This window comes from Myxocyprinus asiaticus, chromosome 17 (assembly GCF_019703515.2).
Source record: "Myxocyprinus asiaticus isolate MX2 ecotype Aquarium Trade chromosome 17, UBuf_Myxa_2, whole genome shotgun sequence".
NCBI classification, from domain to species: domain Eukaryota; kingdom Metazoa; phylum Chordata; class Actinopteri; order Cypriniformes; family Catostomidae; genus Myxocyprinus; species Myxocyprinus asiaticus.
In genome coordinates this window covers 21,029,801-21,044,145 of record NC_059360.1, presented here as the reverse complement: position 1 = coordinate 21,044,145, position 14,345 = coordinate 21,029,801, and the positions used below count along the sequence as shown (strand labels likewise).

General features: G+C 38.1%; 1 protein-coding gene across 2 annotated transcripts in view; it reads left to right on the top strand.

Annotated features, from left to right (window-relative positions):
* Positions 1-14,345, top strand: part of pals1a (protein associated with LIN7 1, MAGUK p55 family member a) — a 61,970-nt gene that overhangs the window by 21,636 nt on the left and 25,989 nt on the right. For both annotated transcript variants that reach the window (XM_051722661.1, XM_051722662.1), the window contains exons 2-3: positions 3,293-3,423; positions 13,534-14,055. In XM_051722661.1, coding sequence (XP_051578621.1) covers positions 13,677-14,055 — 379 coding nt within the window. In that variant the 5' untranslated portion in view covers positions 3,293-3,423; positions 13,534-13,676. The remainder of the gene's footprint in view (positions 1-3,292; positions 3,424-13,533; positions 14,056-14,345) is intronic.

Genomic DNA, 14,345 nt, shown 5'->3' with positions numbered 1-14,345 from the left:
AAGGCCTCGACCGGGACATATCCTAAAGATCACACCCACCAAGAACAAATAAATCAGTCTGATTGGCTGATGAATCTGACAATCTGACTTTAGTTGCTCATTCATTTGCACTGTTGAGGAATTCTGTGGAAATTCTGAAGGCCTGACGGGGTGGAGCTCAGACTCGTGCGCTGCTTGGCACGTGATTTGTGAAACAGTTGTCACACTTTGCTTGTAAGCATCAAGGAATAAATTCTGACTGGATAAACTTTTTGTTTTTCTCTATTTGTTTGTAGATTAATTATGATAGGAAAGCGATTCAAAATCCATAGGCAAAAAGATGACCGATATGGGTTTTTTAATATCCGATGCCAATATCCAGAGAGCAGGATGGCTGATAATCCGATATATAACAAAATTTAAAATAGTAATTTACAAAACATAAAATTGCTAAAATAATAATAATAATAAACTCATCATTATATTTACTCAATTTCATACAAAATTTTAACTTCGTAAAAAAGAATCTAAAAAATAATATTGTATTTAAATGGTAGACAGTTTCTTCTGATTTCTGTTTAGTCATAAAATGTTAGTAATTTATTTGCACAAAGAAATTGTTAATATATTAGGAAGAAGGAAATAACAGTACACACAGTAGTCCAGCAACCATAGATGGCATGTCCACGTTAGCAATCACATTTTCTCAAAAAATACAGAATCAATCCAATTGTACATACAGTGCATAGTGAATGAGATAATTACCAATAGCACACGTGAAGCGTTTTTACCTTGAAGTTGCACCAGAGACTATTTAGCAGAGACGGGCCATTTCTATTAAAATGAATAGGAGAAATAAGAACTGCAGCCAACGGTCAATGGATATAGATAGGAAGTCCCGCCTTACAGGTAAAAGGGCCAATCACCTTTTAGATACAGACATCACCTGTCAATCAACTCTAGAACGCACATGATCATTAGCTATAAAAGCTGGGAAAATTGCGTTTTTTTTTTTTTTTTTTTTTCGTAATCTTAGGTAAAGAAGCACCATTTATGATACCACTGTTGTCAGATTTTACTGCTGATTTGAAATATGTTCTTTGATCGTAATCTTGACCAACCGTTTTGGAGATTTCGGTCTTTCCCCATTCAAGTAGATAAGAGCTGCACTGGTATGACTGGAAATAGCCTCCCGAGAGCATTCCAAACATGGCCGACAGTGGACTGACTTGCTAGAAAGACTTAGAAGTTGCACTCATGCTCTCATGCGGCTCCAGCGCGAGCAGCAGCAGTCTCCTGACAGTTTAAACGGCCTGGATCGCCTGCTTGGATTGTCGTCATGATTTGTGAATCAGAGGAACTTTTAATCCTGATCCTGAAGTTTTGATTCTGGCTGATAGAATATGTGCTTCAGAGGAACATATTAGAAGAGCGCTCAATGGGAAGAAAACACTGGATTTTCATGAGGATCGTGATTGACATCGGTTTAAACAAGATATCTGCATATTTGCAGATGGTATATAATAGAAGTTTTATTTATATTTGCCTTTTATCGTTAGAAAAGTTACAGGGAACTGTTGAGGAGAGACTGTTAGAATGTGTGCAGAGGAAGATTTATGAGTATTCCACAGGATGCTGGATCTGCTGAAGTTGTGTGAGATTGGTTTATTACATCTGTTTAAACGAGATATGTGCATATTAGCAGATGGTATATGATATTAGTTTTATTGATATTTGCCTTTTTATCATTAGAAAAGACAGTTTAAAAGTTACAGGGAACTATTGAGGAGAGAGAGGGAGAATGAAACAGGTGAGCGCTTTAACATTATGAGCTCAAACGCGTCTGCACGGCTCTGTTATGCGAACAGTTTAAATAAGACTGTTGCACACTGGTCTATTATTGTAGTAACACAATGGCACGAAACAACAAAACGAACTGTGACTGGTTGTTAACATGTCTCAGTCGCTTCACATGCAAGCAGCCGATTCTCAGTGTCCTCAAGAAACAAATTGGCCAAAGGGGAAAATTTATCGGCAGATGTCGATAATTAAAAATGTCAGAATGTTGGCCGATATATTGGCTTCTGCGATATATCGGTCGACCACTAATTGTTTGATTTGACTTGGTATCCCTTATCATCTCTGGCTTGGTATAGTGGGTGGGCTTGAATTGTTCTTATCTGTAGCCAACAGGGTGTAAAACCACCTTAATAATGACATCACCATCAGTACCTGAATAATGTAGAGAGTGTGCTGAGCTCACGTGGATGTTGGCTATTCTCAGGCTACATCTGTGTGTAGGTGTTAGGCTAAAATCCTCTTACCTTTTTATAGGAAAGATTAATGGATTTTCTTTTGTCGATATTGGCACAGCTGCATTCAGACAAACTGTGGCTTAGAGAGCTACATGAAATAATCATGCTTTGGATCTGTGTTTTACATTTTGTTTTCTTTCTCAGGTTGTTAATCACTTGTTCTTTTATGTCTTAATGTAACCTTGACTTAAAGTTTACACTAGTAATCAGGAATTGAGGTCTCATGAGAAAACACACACATGCGTTTGCTCACAATAGGTCCTTTATACTGGTCTGGTCAGAGGAATGCCATTCCCAGGCTGTTTTGCATTCTTGCCTCGTGCATTATGGGATTGTTGCTCCGTCACTGCACCACGATGACCTCAGATGGCTATGGGACTTAAAATAGAAGCATGCAAGGGGACTATAAACACTATAGGGTGTAAGCTCTTGTTGCAAGTGTCTACAGACAGATGGTTTTAAAGGGATAGTCTAACCATAAATGAAAATTGTCATTCTCACCCTTAATTTGTTTTAAACCTGTATGACTTTGAATCTGTTGTGGACCAAAATGGATATATTTGTCAGAATGTTAGGGATTGATAGCCTCAGTCACCATTTACTTTTATTGTATAGAAAGAAAGATGCAATGAAAGTGAATGGTGACTGAGGATGTCAGTTCTTTACATTCTGCCTAGCATCTCCTTTTGTTTCACGAAAGAAAGCAATCATACTTGTTTGGAACAACATGATGGTGTGAGTACAAAATGACAAATTTTCATTTTTAGGTGATCTAACCCAAAGTTGCTAATGTCTACATATACAATGTACTCTGTAGCCAAAGTGTCTTGAAGGATTTGGAAAGATCAAACACAAACAGTAAATACATTTCTTATCTGATTGGCTGTTGTTAATTGTCTATGTTGAAGTTCATAGCCCCCTTCACACACAAAGTTATAAAGTTATACTATCACTGCATTTGCTTTGTGAGTCTAACAATGTCTGTTTGTTTATTTCAGGAGGGGTGAAGAGATAAACCGGCTTTTAAAACTCAGGGGAAAGAGGAGGCAGACGGGTCAGGACTGACGAGAGGGAGAGGTGACCCTACTACAATCAGAAGGATTTATCCTGGACTGACTGGCAAACACTGGTGAGGACCCCCATGTAGCTTCTCTCGTGTGTGTGTGTGTGTGTGTGTGTGTGTGTGTGTGTGTGTGTCTTTGTGCTTTCCTCTAGTTCTCAGGCCTTGGGACCTCCTGTCCACTGACAAAGCTGTTGTCATGGCAATGTGTTAGGCATTCATGCAGCACAGTAATGTCGGAGGAGGGAAAATTGAGAGAGGGCGTGACAGAAGTGAGGGGAGCAGTCCATTAGCGAGGAGTGAAACAGACTAAATGAGGGATGGTATTATAGATTAGGAAGTGAAAGAGGGAGGTTCTTTTAGGAAGGCTGGTATCAGAAAAAAGCCTCCGCTAAGATCAGATGTAAGGCCTTTGCACACCAAAGACGATGCGATTATGAGACGAATCGCTTTCGAATGGCCCTTTTCCATAGAAAGCGACGTGAATGTTCGGCCGTTACGGTAGGTGGATCAACGCAATTTTGAGCTGGTCCGCCTCTGCCCATCATGGATGAGAACAACTAACCTCTTGACAAGTTTGCAAAACAAACAAGACAAGCAAACAAGTTCTCTAGTGGGTAGAATGAAAAAATGTAACTGATTTCTCTATAAGCTGCTGCAGCAGCGATGACGAGTGTGTTGTTCATTTGCTCAATGAGAAAGAAAACAACACAAGATACTTCACAAACTATTTAGTTTTACTACTATAACATTTTTCCTAGTTGACTGGCATTATTACCATGAAGACACAATCAGAGGGGTGATTAGAAAGAATCGAGTGTAAAAAAAGAATTAAAAAAATTAAAACGTGTTGTCATTTTGAACTATATTAATTATATGCCACTGTCACACATACTGTATATACTTGTGTTAAGTGCATTTGTTTACAGTCACTGCATAATGCACACTCATAATGACTGTTAAAACATTTTTTATTGTATCTTATTGCCATGTATATCTACTTGTGTATATTTGCTTAAAACCCTGCACGTTATGAATTAAACGCAATGCAATGCAAACAATAAAACACACATCTCACCCAACAAAACCTATCTTCAGTCTGACCCATTATTAGATACTTTAATACTGCCAGCGAAAGTACAGCTGATAACGACTGTTAACAATAGCACAGAAATAAAGATTTTGTGGATACACCACCAAGTTTTGGTATATAAAGGCATTTTGATTAGAAAGACATACACTGCAGTGCACTGCAAGTCACAGCAATAGTATTCATTTTGTTCATATTTATTTGGGGAAGAAAACACTTAAGATCCGTGAAGTTGTTTATTAAAAGAAGGTGATACAAAGGCAAAGATGCCGCAATAAATATTTTATTAGAGGTATAATAGAACTCACGTAAGATTAAAGCTGCACGATGTAAGTTTTTTTGGTTAAAAATAAACAAATTGCCAATATTGATTGTGTACATGAACAATCAGTGTTCAAAACAATGTCCTTACCTTACCCCGATTCACTATGGTTATCCTATAAAAATTATTTATATTTTGAGCTGTCGGGTTCGATTTGGCGCGAAATCGCTGACTTATGACGTACATCAACACAGGAAAGAAGAACCGGCTGTCTCATTTTCTGGCTGGAGAAACTACAGTTCAGTTCAGTAACACTCGCACAGTTCAGGACTGCATCGCTGCAGTCTGGATGGATGTTTATCTGTTATCCATTTGGCTAAGTTTTTTACCTGCTGTAATGCTTGGATATGTTTTCTGGTGGGGTTGTTGAAGCTTCTATTGCTTGTCATTCTTTTATGAATCGAACATTATTACTTGTGTGTTAACCTATTGCGATGTATCTACGTTGTCCTTATTGTTACATATTTGATATGTATGACTTCTGAAATTGACTTCTTGTAATTGTTATATTGCATATTTAAGCATATTATTTTTATGTTAATTAAAGTATATTTTATCCCCATCATTTTTGAATCCTTGTTTTATGTTTTTAGTTTACGGTGTCATTATGTGCAGTGCATAGACATGCTATTGTAGTAGCTGAGGCTGGACAATAGTGTTGTCAAAAGTACCGGTACTTTGGTACCAAGTCGATACTAAAATAAAAAAGATGTGATGATACCAGTGTTTCGTTAGTACCGAGCACCGACTCTATCCGATGCCAGCGCACAGTATGACTGACACACACAGCTTTAAAATGCTCATTTTGAATGCGTGCTCTGTTACACCTTACACTGAAAAGGACAATTAATCAAATTAAAATCGTGACATGTCCTAGTGTGATTTATTAAACCGCTAAAGGCTGCAATCTTAGCGTGGATGAGCTGCATACTTTAAATGAATGGATAAATTTGACCCGCTCATACTCTGGAAACTCCACAGACATTGAGAATCATTCACGTTGTTTGAGATGACAAAGCAGAGCACTAATCTACTGTGAACCATGCAGCACATGTAAACTATATATTTATATAATTAAATCACAGCATTTGCACTTTAAAGGGGACCTATTATGCAAGATTCACTTTTACATGGTGTTTGAACATAAATGTGAGTAGGCAGTGTGTGTACACAACCACCCTACAATGTTAAAAGTCCACCCACTCCTCTTTCTTATATTTCTATTAATCAAAAACAGTGTCTCAAAATGATCGGTTTTCGTTTCTGCTCTAAAGTGACGTCACTTTAGAGCAGGCCACGCCCACGACTGGTGACGGACTCCACCCTATTATCATAGATTCTCCCCCGAGTGTTCTACACACAGTCCGCCATTTTTTTCCACGCTGGAGCAGCTAAAGTGGGAAGAATAATGTCTCAGCTTCGTAAGCATCATAAGTGTTCTGTTGTTGGCTGTAAAAGTGAACATAAGTGTCTTCATGTGCTTCCGGCATCAGAGCCACTGAAGACGCAGTGGACAGGTTTTGTTTTTGAAGCATATGTGCCCCAAAACATACAAAAATGTGTTTGTTTGTTTAAATCATTTTACACCGGACTGCTTTGTGAATGAGGATCAATATTTTGAAGGTTGCACGGGAAAGGACGAGTCGGGAAGCTCAGACACCGTCAACATAATGGTTTTATTTTCTGCTCTCTGCACAGCCTGTACACTCTCTCTAGTGTTTTCCTGGGTTCACTCAGATAGCTTCACCAATAACAAAAACTCTCCATAAACTTCTTAAAAGACATGCAGCTTTTTGACATTCAGGACACATGCCAACACTGGACTGATGTGTCGTTCTCTCTCTGCTTCTGACGGTGGCGTGGCTGTTTATATGCCGCTCTCCCCAGCTCACTGGAATTGGAGACAGGTGTTAGACATAATTTTTACCGCCCTTAGCGCTTTATCACTCTCTGGACGGGCGCTCGACCACGCCCCCGCTGCCACAAATATAAAGCAGGATTTTCCAAATATATGATTCTCAAGCATGGATCAGTACCAACTGTTTGTGTTCCAGCTTTAGTATCGAACTTTATATTTTGTTAATGTTTGCAAATCGCCTTTCCGAATGTGCTTGTTAGCTGATTCCACGGATAATGCAGCTAAAGTTACCATTGTCTCTGATTGTATTCACGGAGACCAGAGCTATGTCGTTATTTTTACACTTGCTGTCTGTATAATAATAGGGGGCGGGGAGCAGCAGCTCATTTGCATTTAAAGAGACACACGAAACAGCACGTTTTTAATTCCACCTAAAAAGAGGCATTTACAGCATGGTATAATAAATGATCCGTGGGGTATTTTGAGCTGAAACTTCACAGACACAATCTGGGGACACCTGAGACTTATATTACATCTTGTAAAAAGTGCAATAATAGGTCTCCTTTAATCTCTCAACTTTATTTATGTAGCATTTAAAACAACAGAGTTGACCAAAGTGCTTCACGGTAATAACATTTAAAACATCACATTTCAAAATTACCACATACACAAACACCAGTAATCTAAAACACAAAATACAAACATTCCAAAACTATGTCCTACATTTCATCTGTCAGACTCAAAGGCCAGTGTAAAGAGATGAGATTTCAGATGTGACTTAAAAGTGTTGCAAACTGTTTATCCCAAAAGTGAAGATTCAGGCAAAAAATACATGTCATCATAAAAGCACATTTCAAAATATAAGCTAGAGCCCTGAAATTGTGACCGAAATATATTACGACTGTATAGTCAAATGTAAGATTCACTGTAATGATAATAATAAATAGTAATAATAATAATTAAGCAATAATTCACGAGCAAGACAGCTGTTGAATAAAAGTTTGGGGAATAAAATGCAATGACATGTTGAACAGTGAACTATTTTCACTTGTAAAAAGTTTTAAGAATGAATTGATTAGACACCATTTTGATGATTAAATTAAACTTTAAAACATGGAGTTCTGTAAAATAATAACAAAAAGGAAAACATGATTTGGTAAAGAATAAAAGAGATTTCAGTAGGGTGCTACTTAAAAACATTTAAGCAGTGCATCCTTGATTATGGAACACTTGAAGGAAACATGCATTTCTTTTAATATATTATTTACATTAAAATGTAACTTTAAATAGGCTAAATAGGTGTGTTCAATAGCACATTGTCATGTTAGCATATTTATACCTTGGTACCGAAATTGGTATCGAGAACCGTGAAATTTTACTGGTATCGTTACCGACTACTGAAATTTTGTTACCTTAACATTATTGGACAATACAGTATAAAAATAATAAAGTCTTTTACTGAATTCGTATCAGCCATGTCACGAGTTTAACCTCTTAAATTGAAAATTGCAGTACAGTTCAAACACTAATAGTAGATAAAACACTTGAATAATCATATTAAGATATACTGGTGGTGGCTGAGTAGAGTCCCTTGTTCTCTGTTTAAAAGTGCTTTGAGTGTAGTGTCAGAAAAGCGATTTAAGTGTAAAATTCATTCAGATATGTATATAAGAGTGTTGTTTATCTTCATCAAAGCAAGTAATATTTCCATTTCAAATGTTTAAACTTATAACGTAATATCAACATGAAAATAGCACGTTATGACTCCGGCTCTAGTCATGATCACACACAGTCGATGTCCAGGAAAGCTCAAATTGGGAGATTAATCCGCCAGAAGAGCAGTGCCGAAACACGACTGACGTAATGTATTCTTCTGCAAATTGCTTGCAATTTTAAGTTTCAGCCACAGATGTCGCTAGAGAGCACAAAGTTACGTAGTGCAGCTTTAAATGCGAAGGCAAAGAAATTTAGCAATATGGAATGAATTATGAAGTCAAACCACATAAGATCAGATCATTTTTAAAGAGTATGCATGGCAGTGATCTAAAGCTTGTATTTTATTGGTCAGGGCATTTCTTCACCGGACGATAGACTTGCCACGTTGTCGTCATTATCATACCGGTGTGTATCTGCGTTCAAAATCAGTTATACCATTAATACCATTAGTTGGACACCCAGTGGTGCTATGATGTAATTGTCATTGCTCAATGGCCTACCCAACAATACAAGGCAGCTTGGTTTCAAACTTTTAATTTTATTTATTATTTATTGTAACTAAATAAAAATGAAACTGGAAAAAATTAAGTGCAATCAGATTAAATTGTGTGTTGTTCAACAAACCTCAACCATCACGCCACACAGCAAAAATAGACTATGTACAAAACGAACATGCCAAACAATAAATATGTACAGTAGTCATGTCCATTTTTTGGTCAAAAATGAGCATGTCCACCTTTTCAGGCTTGAGCAGTGATCTCTTGGGTGAGTCACTTCATTCCACGCCGTTTCAGACGCGGTGCTTGTTGTGCAAATTCACAAATATTTTTTGCCACGTAGCAGCAGGTGCCGTGGCTCGTTGGCTTTCCACGGGAGATGTCACTCTTTTATGGGAATCATACATTCGTTCATTCCGATAATGGTCTTGGCACCAAATGCACCCTTGAGCTAAAACAATGCAAGACACAACAAGCAGAATGCTGGTGTATCGATGCGCATTTTGAAGTTATTTTTTATCTGACAAAGAGGTCTAACTAGAACATAATTACACTGAAAAAACTGCACTGACGGACGCAAATACGTGTTCGTGGCAAACAGCCCTAACAAATAGGCCTTATTTAAAAGGCTACAACCAGGGAGAAAGGAAAAAAAAAATTATATCCATGTTTACTTCTAATAAACTCTGCCTTTCCCAAAAGAACAAATCAGTGGAGCAAGTAGGCTATTTTTTCCGTTAAGGGTTTTCTTCCCCTTAATGAATATGCCTTTTCCATTTTTAAAGCTCAACGAAAAGTGCTCTGTTTAAAATTGAGCATTGTACATGTTAATGTGTTTTTTGTTTTTTTTTAATAGAAAAGGCTTAACATGAATGTAGTGTATTTCTCTTAATATTACAGTTTTTTTTTTTTTTAAATGAGTTTTTCCTCACAGTCCTCATTTGAATCTCCATCTTCCATCATGAATGTTTTTTTACTGGTGTTTTGGAATCACAGTGATGGGGAAACAATTATAATGTACTCGAATGCTATATTTTTGACTAAATATTTGACGAAATTCTCCTGCTTTTGATGGAAACATGATAGAAGACGTGTACAGAATGGCATTGATCTTACTTGATCTTTCCCCTGCGGCTGCTTCGGTCATGTAGCGTCCGTGCTATCTCACACAACTCACCAATAGTTGAATCTGATGCGAGTATGCAGCTGGTTGCATCTCCAATTCACGTTGAAGGTGTCTGTGTTTCTTGTCAATTACTCTAAATTTGCAACACGTTCGGCTGCAGTTTGGGTGTGTGTGAGACACTAAAATACGGGGCAAACCGTGTTCTGCCTCGCACAGTTGTTGCCATCAACTAAAAGTAACGTCTTCTGTAAGTGCACATTCACAGTCATTTTGATCATTTTGAAAATTCACGTTTGGTGTGCAAAGGCCTTTAGAGACAAAGTGAATCAGGAGTTTCCAAGGAACTCCAGAGATTTTTTCTAAGTCACTACTTCCACTGTAACAACATATGCAATTCAAAGTGATTTGCCTCCTGACTCCAACCGGATGGGTCCTTAGGTGTTGCAATTGTTGCAATTTTTTTTAATGCTCATGTCAGCTACTGCTGTAGGCCATTCGTTTACTCATTTCAGACTTGATTCTTTAATCCGTGGAGCACAAAAAATACATTTTGAAGAATATTCATGCTACTTTTCCATACTATTTAAGCATAAATTGACCAGTTACTGTAAAGCCACTAAAAGGACAAAAAAGCACATACAAGTAGTCCATACAGTACTTGTATTTTCCAAGACTTCTGAAGCCATATGATTGCTTTATATTTGGAAATTATGTTATATTATACTGAATAATTTCCCTTTAGTAGGGATGGGACGATATATCGAATTTTGATATATCACGAACAAAAAAAAATGTAATCATACCGAGGCAAAACTCGATATTTCGAAATTTGCTACTTTGCTTTCTGTCCACGTGATCATAAATGAAATGACACATCAAACATCATAATCCCTCTGTCACTTGATTTTACCACTACTGCAAGTTTTTTCCTACACTATTTACAGGGTTCACCCAAGGTCCTTGAAGTGCTTAAAATGCTTGAATTTAGCTTTTGGAAATAAGGAACGGGAATACCTCGAAAATCGCCGTGTTTTGTTGAAAAGTGCCGTGAAATGTGTGTCCATCTAAAATGAAATCCATGCACTCAACTTATTTTTAATAATGTGTCTTTAATATCCTTTCTGTTCTTTACAGTCAGATAAAGAAGTAAAAATAAATATTTTTAATCAGACATAGTACGAATGCGATAAACTGTGAGACTTCTCTTGTTTATATACCGGTGTGAGATGCTCTTTGAGCTCTTAAAGTAACAGTACCATTTTAGTGCTTGTCATACAAATAAATATAAACTCAATAAATATAATTTAATATTCGTTGAATGTAGAATTTGTATATTTTTACAAAGTTTAATTTTGATTATCATAATGATGACAAACAAATTATTAAAAGATAAAATATACACTTCACTTTTTCAGGACAGGTTCTGTTCAGTTATATTGCTTGTTGTACATCTGATCAGCCTAAATGTAGCCCACTATTTTTGAAGGATCATTTATTTGGGATCTTCCAAATATTCATTATTTAAACTTTGAGCATTTATATTGTGTTTTAAAGAACTTTATTTTGATGAGAAATTGAGCATTTAAAAAAATATATCTTTTAAATGTTATTATATCGAATCAAGATTATATCGAATGGTGAACCTCAAATCCATTTATCGAACCGAATCGTGAGAACCATATAGTCTCATCCCTACTCAGATGCGAGTAGAACTGATTTTTTGTGACAGTGTAAACACAGCCTTATATACAGTATAATACCAAACAAAAGACCTAGAATGATCTTACAGGACACAGTGTCAGGACAAAATAGCTTTTTTGTGAAAGGCTATGCCAATAAAAAACATTCAGTGCTGAAATAATGTCTGCATGTTGAAATGAACTTCATCAATATAAAATATTACCATTTTTGTGGTGTATTTATGCAATAAATGAATATCGTTCTTCTTCTGGGTGCATTTTACTTTTCCACATGTATCCAAACACAGATGCGTGTTTCGGATGAGAAACATAATTAGCGCTTGTGAAGTGTCAAACGCAAAATTAATGTCATTGAATTTGCCAGAAAATGGCATTGGCTATGTCTCTTCAATTCTCTTGGTCTCATGTGCAGCCCTGCCCAATGATAGATACACGATGTGCACATGGACATTTACATATTGCGACGTACACGATTTAGCAAAATCCCTATCGATTGACACTATATCATCGCCACAATATATATCGCCAGTCCTAGGTTGGGGGATGAAGTAATCTAGCCTCATCTGTAGATAGGCCAGTACCAAGTGAGTAATTTCAGTTTTTCACGGTTTTCTCTGGAGACCCATACCTGTCAGTAGGTCATATTCAAGTCTTGTCATTATATTATATTTCATTTGATTATAGTGTAGGCTGGTTCTTATACCATGTGTCCACACTGAAAGTAGTTAGCGAAGTGAGGAATGGAGGAGGGGTAGATGGAAGAACAAAGGTTATCCATTATCCTCACTGTGTGGTCACATGTCTTTCCTTTATCCTACGAGATGGTTTTTCCTGAAAGGAGACGCCCATTATAAGTAGTGTCACTATCTCATGCATAATTCAGTGGTAAGAAAATAGGCATCCTAAGTCATCAGCAGACACTTAAATTCTAAATCACTCCCCCATGAATACTGTTTTAAAGTGTCTCCCCTCAAATGTACGGCTCATCACCTGACTCATTGGGTGACAGAGCCATGACTCAGGATTGTTTGTTACCAAAATCCTTCTAAGAGGATGGAAGGAAAGGCTTGGTGGGTTAAAGGTCAGGGCCACTCACATCTGCAGGGTCTTGATGGGGGGTGAGAAGTTGTTTGGGGTTTTCTGAAAGTGCCAGCTGTCAGAAATGGAGATGATAAAGTGGCAGATAACCGAGTTCTGGCCTGTCTCAGACAGCTGACAGGGAATTTACAACCACAAGACCACTGTAGTGCGTGTGTATATGTGTGTGTGGTGCTCTGTTTATCTGTCTATGCCTATGGTGTGAGGACTTATTGTTGGTTTCATCCTCTTTATGGAAAGTACTGTGCAGTTTTTATTCATCTAAAACAGCTCCTTAAATAACTGTGCACTCATGCAGGGCTGTATGCCATAAATAGCACTGGAATTAATCAGCAATGTTAAATGAGGGCTCCATGGGAAAGCAAGACAACTTCCTGTTTTGACGGTATAGAGGCTTTTGTATTTTGCATGTACGCAGAATAAAAACAAGAGGTCAAAACGACTCAAATACAGGTGATTTTTTTTTCAAAGGAGCCCACCCCATGTCTCCATGTTATGCTGGTCCCTATATTTGGCTATGTGCCAAAGTTTAATATTTAGGATTAGGGCTTTGTTCAAATAAGTCTAACACTATGTAGATTTAAATTTCTTAGTTAAATTTCTACTTTTATTTCACACTGTATATTTATATAAATTTTTGAAGTATACATAAAAATGTGAGTTTTATCCTGGTGAAGGTTTCATATTCTCAGCAGTAACATCTCAAATCATGTTGTTGGTCAGGTTTGGGTGTGTATAAAACTCCTCTAACCACTGTTCCCTTTTCTTCCAGTTGTGGCTCCCTGTTTGGAGACGCTGCTGACCTCAGCCCTTCTGCCATGGTCCCAGCCCACACACCATGAAGAAAGCACCCCTCCTAACCCTCAGCCCACACATAAACACACTCCCACACACATACAACACACCACCACAGCAATGATGACCACCTCATACATGAACGGATACGTGACTGAATCGGAGGGCGGGGGAGGGAGCGGCGGAGGCACTGACACCATGGAGGAGGTAGTGCAGAGGCACAGGGAGATGGCAGTGGACTGCCCCGGAGACCTGGGTGCCCGCACCCTGCCCGTCAGACGCAGCGCTCAGCTTGAACGGATCCGCCAGCAGCAGGAGGACCGTAGGAGGCGCGAGGAGGAGGAACGCAAGGAGCTCGACCTTAACTCCTCCATGCGCCTCAAGAAGCTCTCCCAGAACCCCAAGGTGGGCATCGATAACCCCACCTTTGAGCAAATGGAAGGTCCTGGGGGCTCCATAGGAGGTCTGCAGAGCCTCACCGCACCACCAGCCCTATTAGGTGGGTGTCATAAACCGCTAATGAGTATTGTTTATAAATATTGGTGCTATAAACTCTAACAGCCCCATTGACATCTATTCACTAAAGAGGAAGCAGCAGTAGATATGCAATGGTTGTGATCTACCATTTAAGCCTAGTGTACACTACACAACTTGCAGTCGTTGCCCAGTGACTCACAATCTTGTTTTTCTGTCATGCTGGTGCCCACACTACACGACAAATCACAGACTGGGTGTATCAACTACATGACCAATCATCCCTGACTGAGGCCCTGTGTACACCTGGTATTA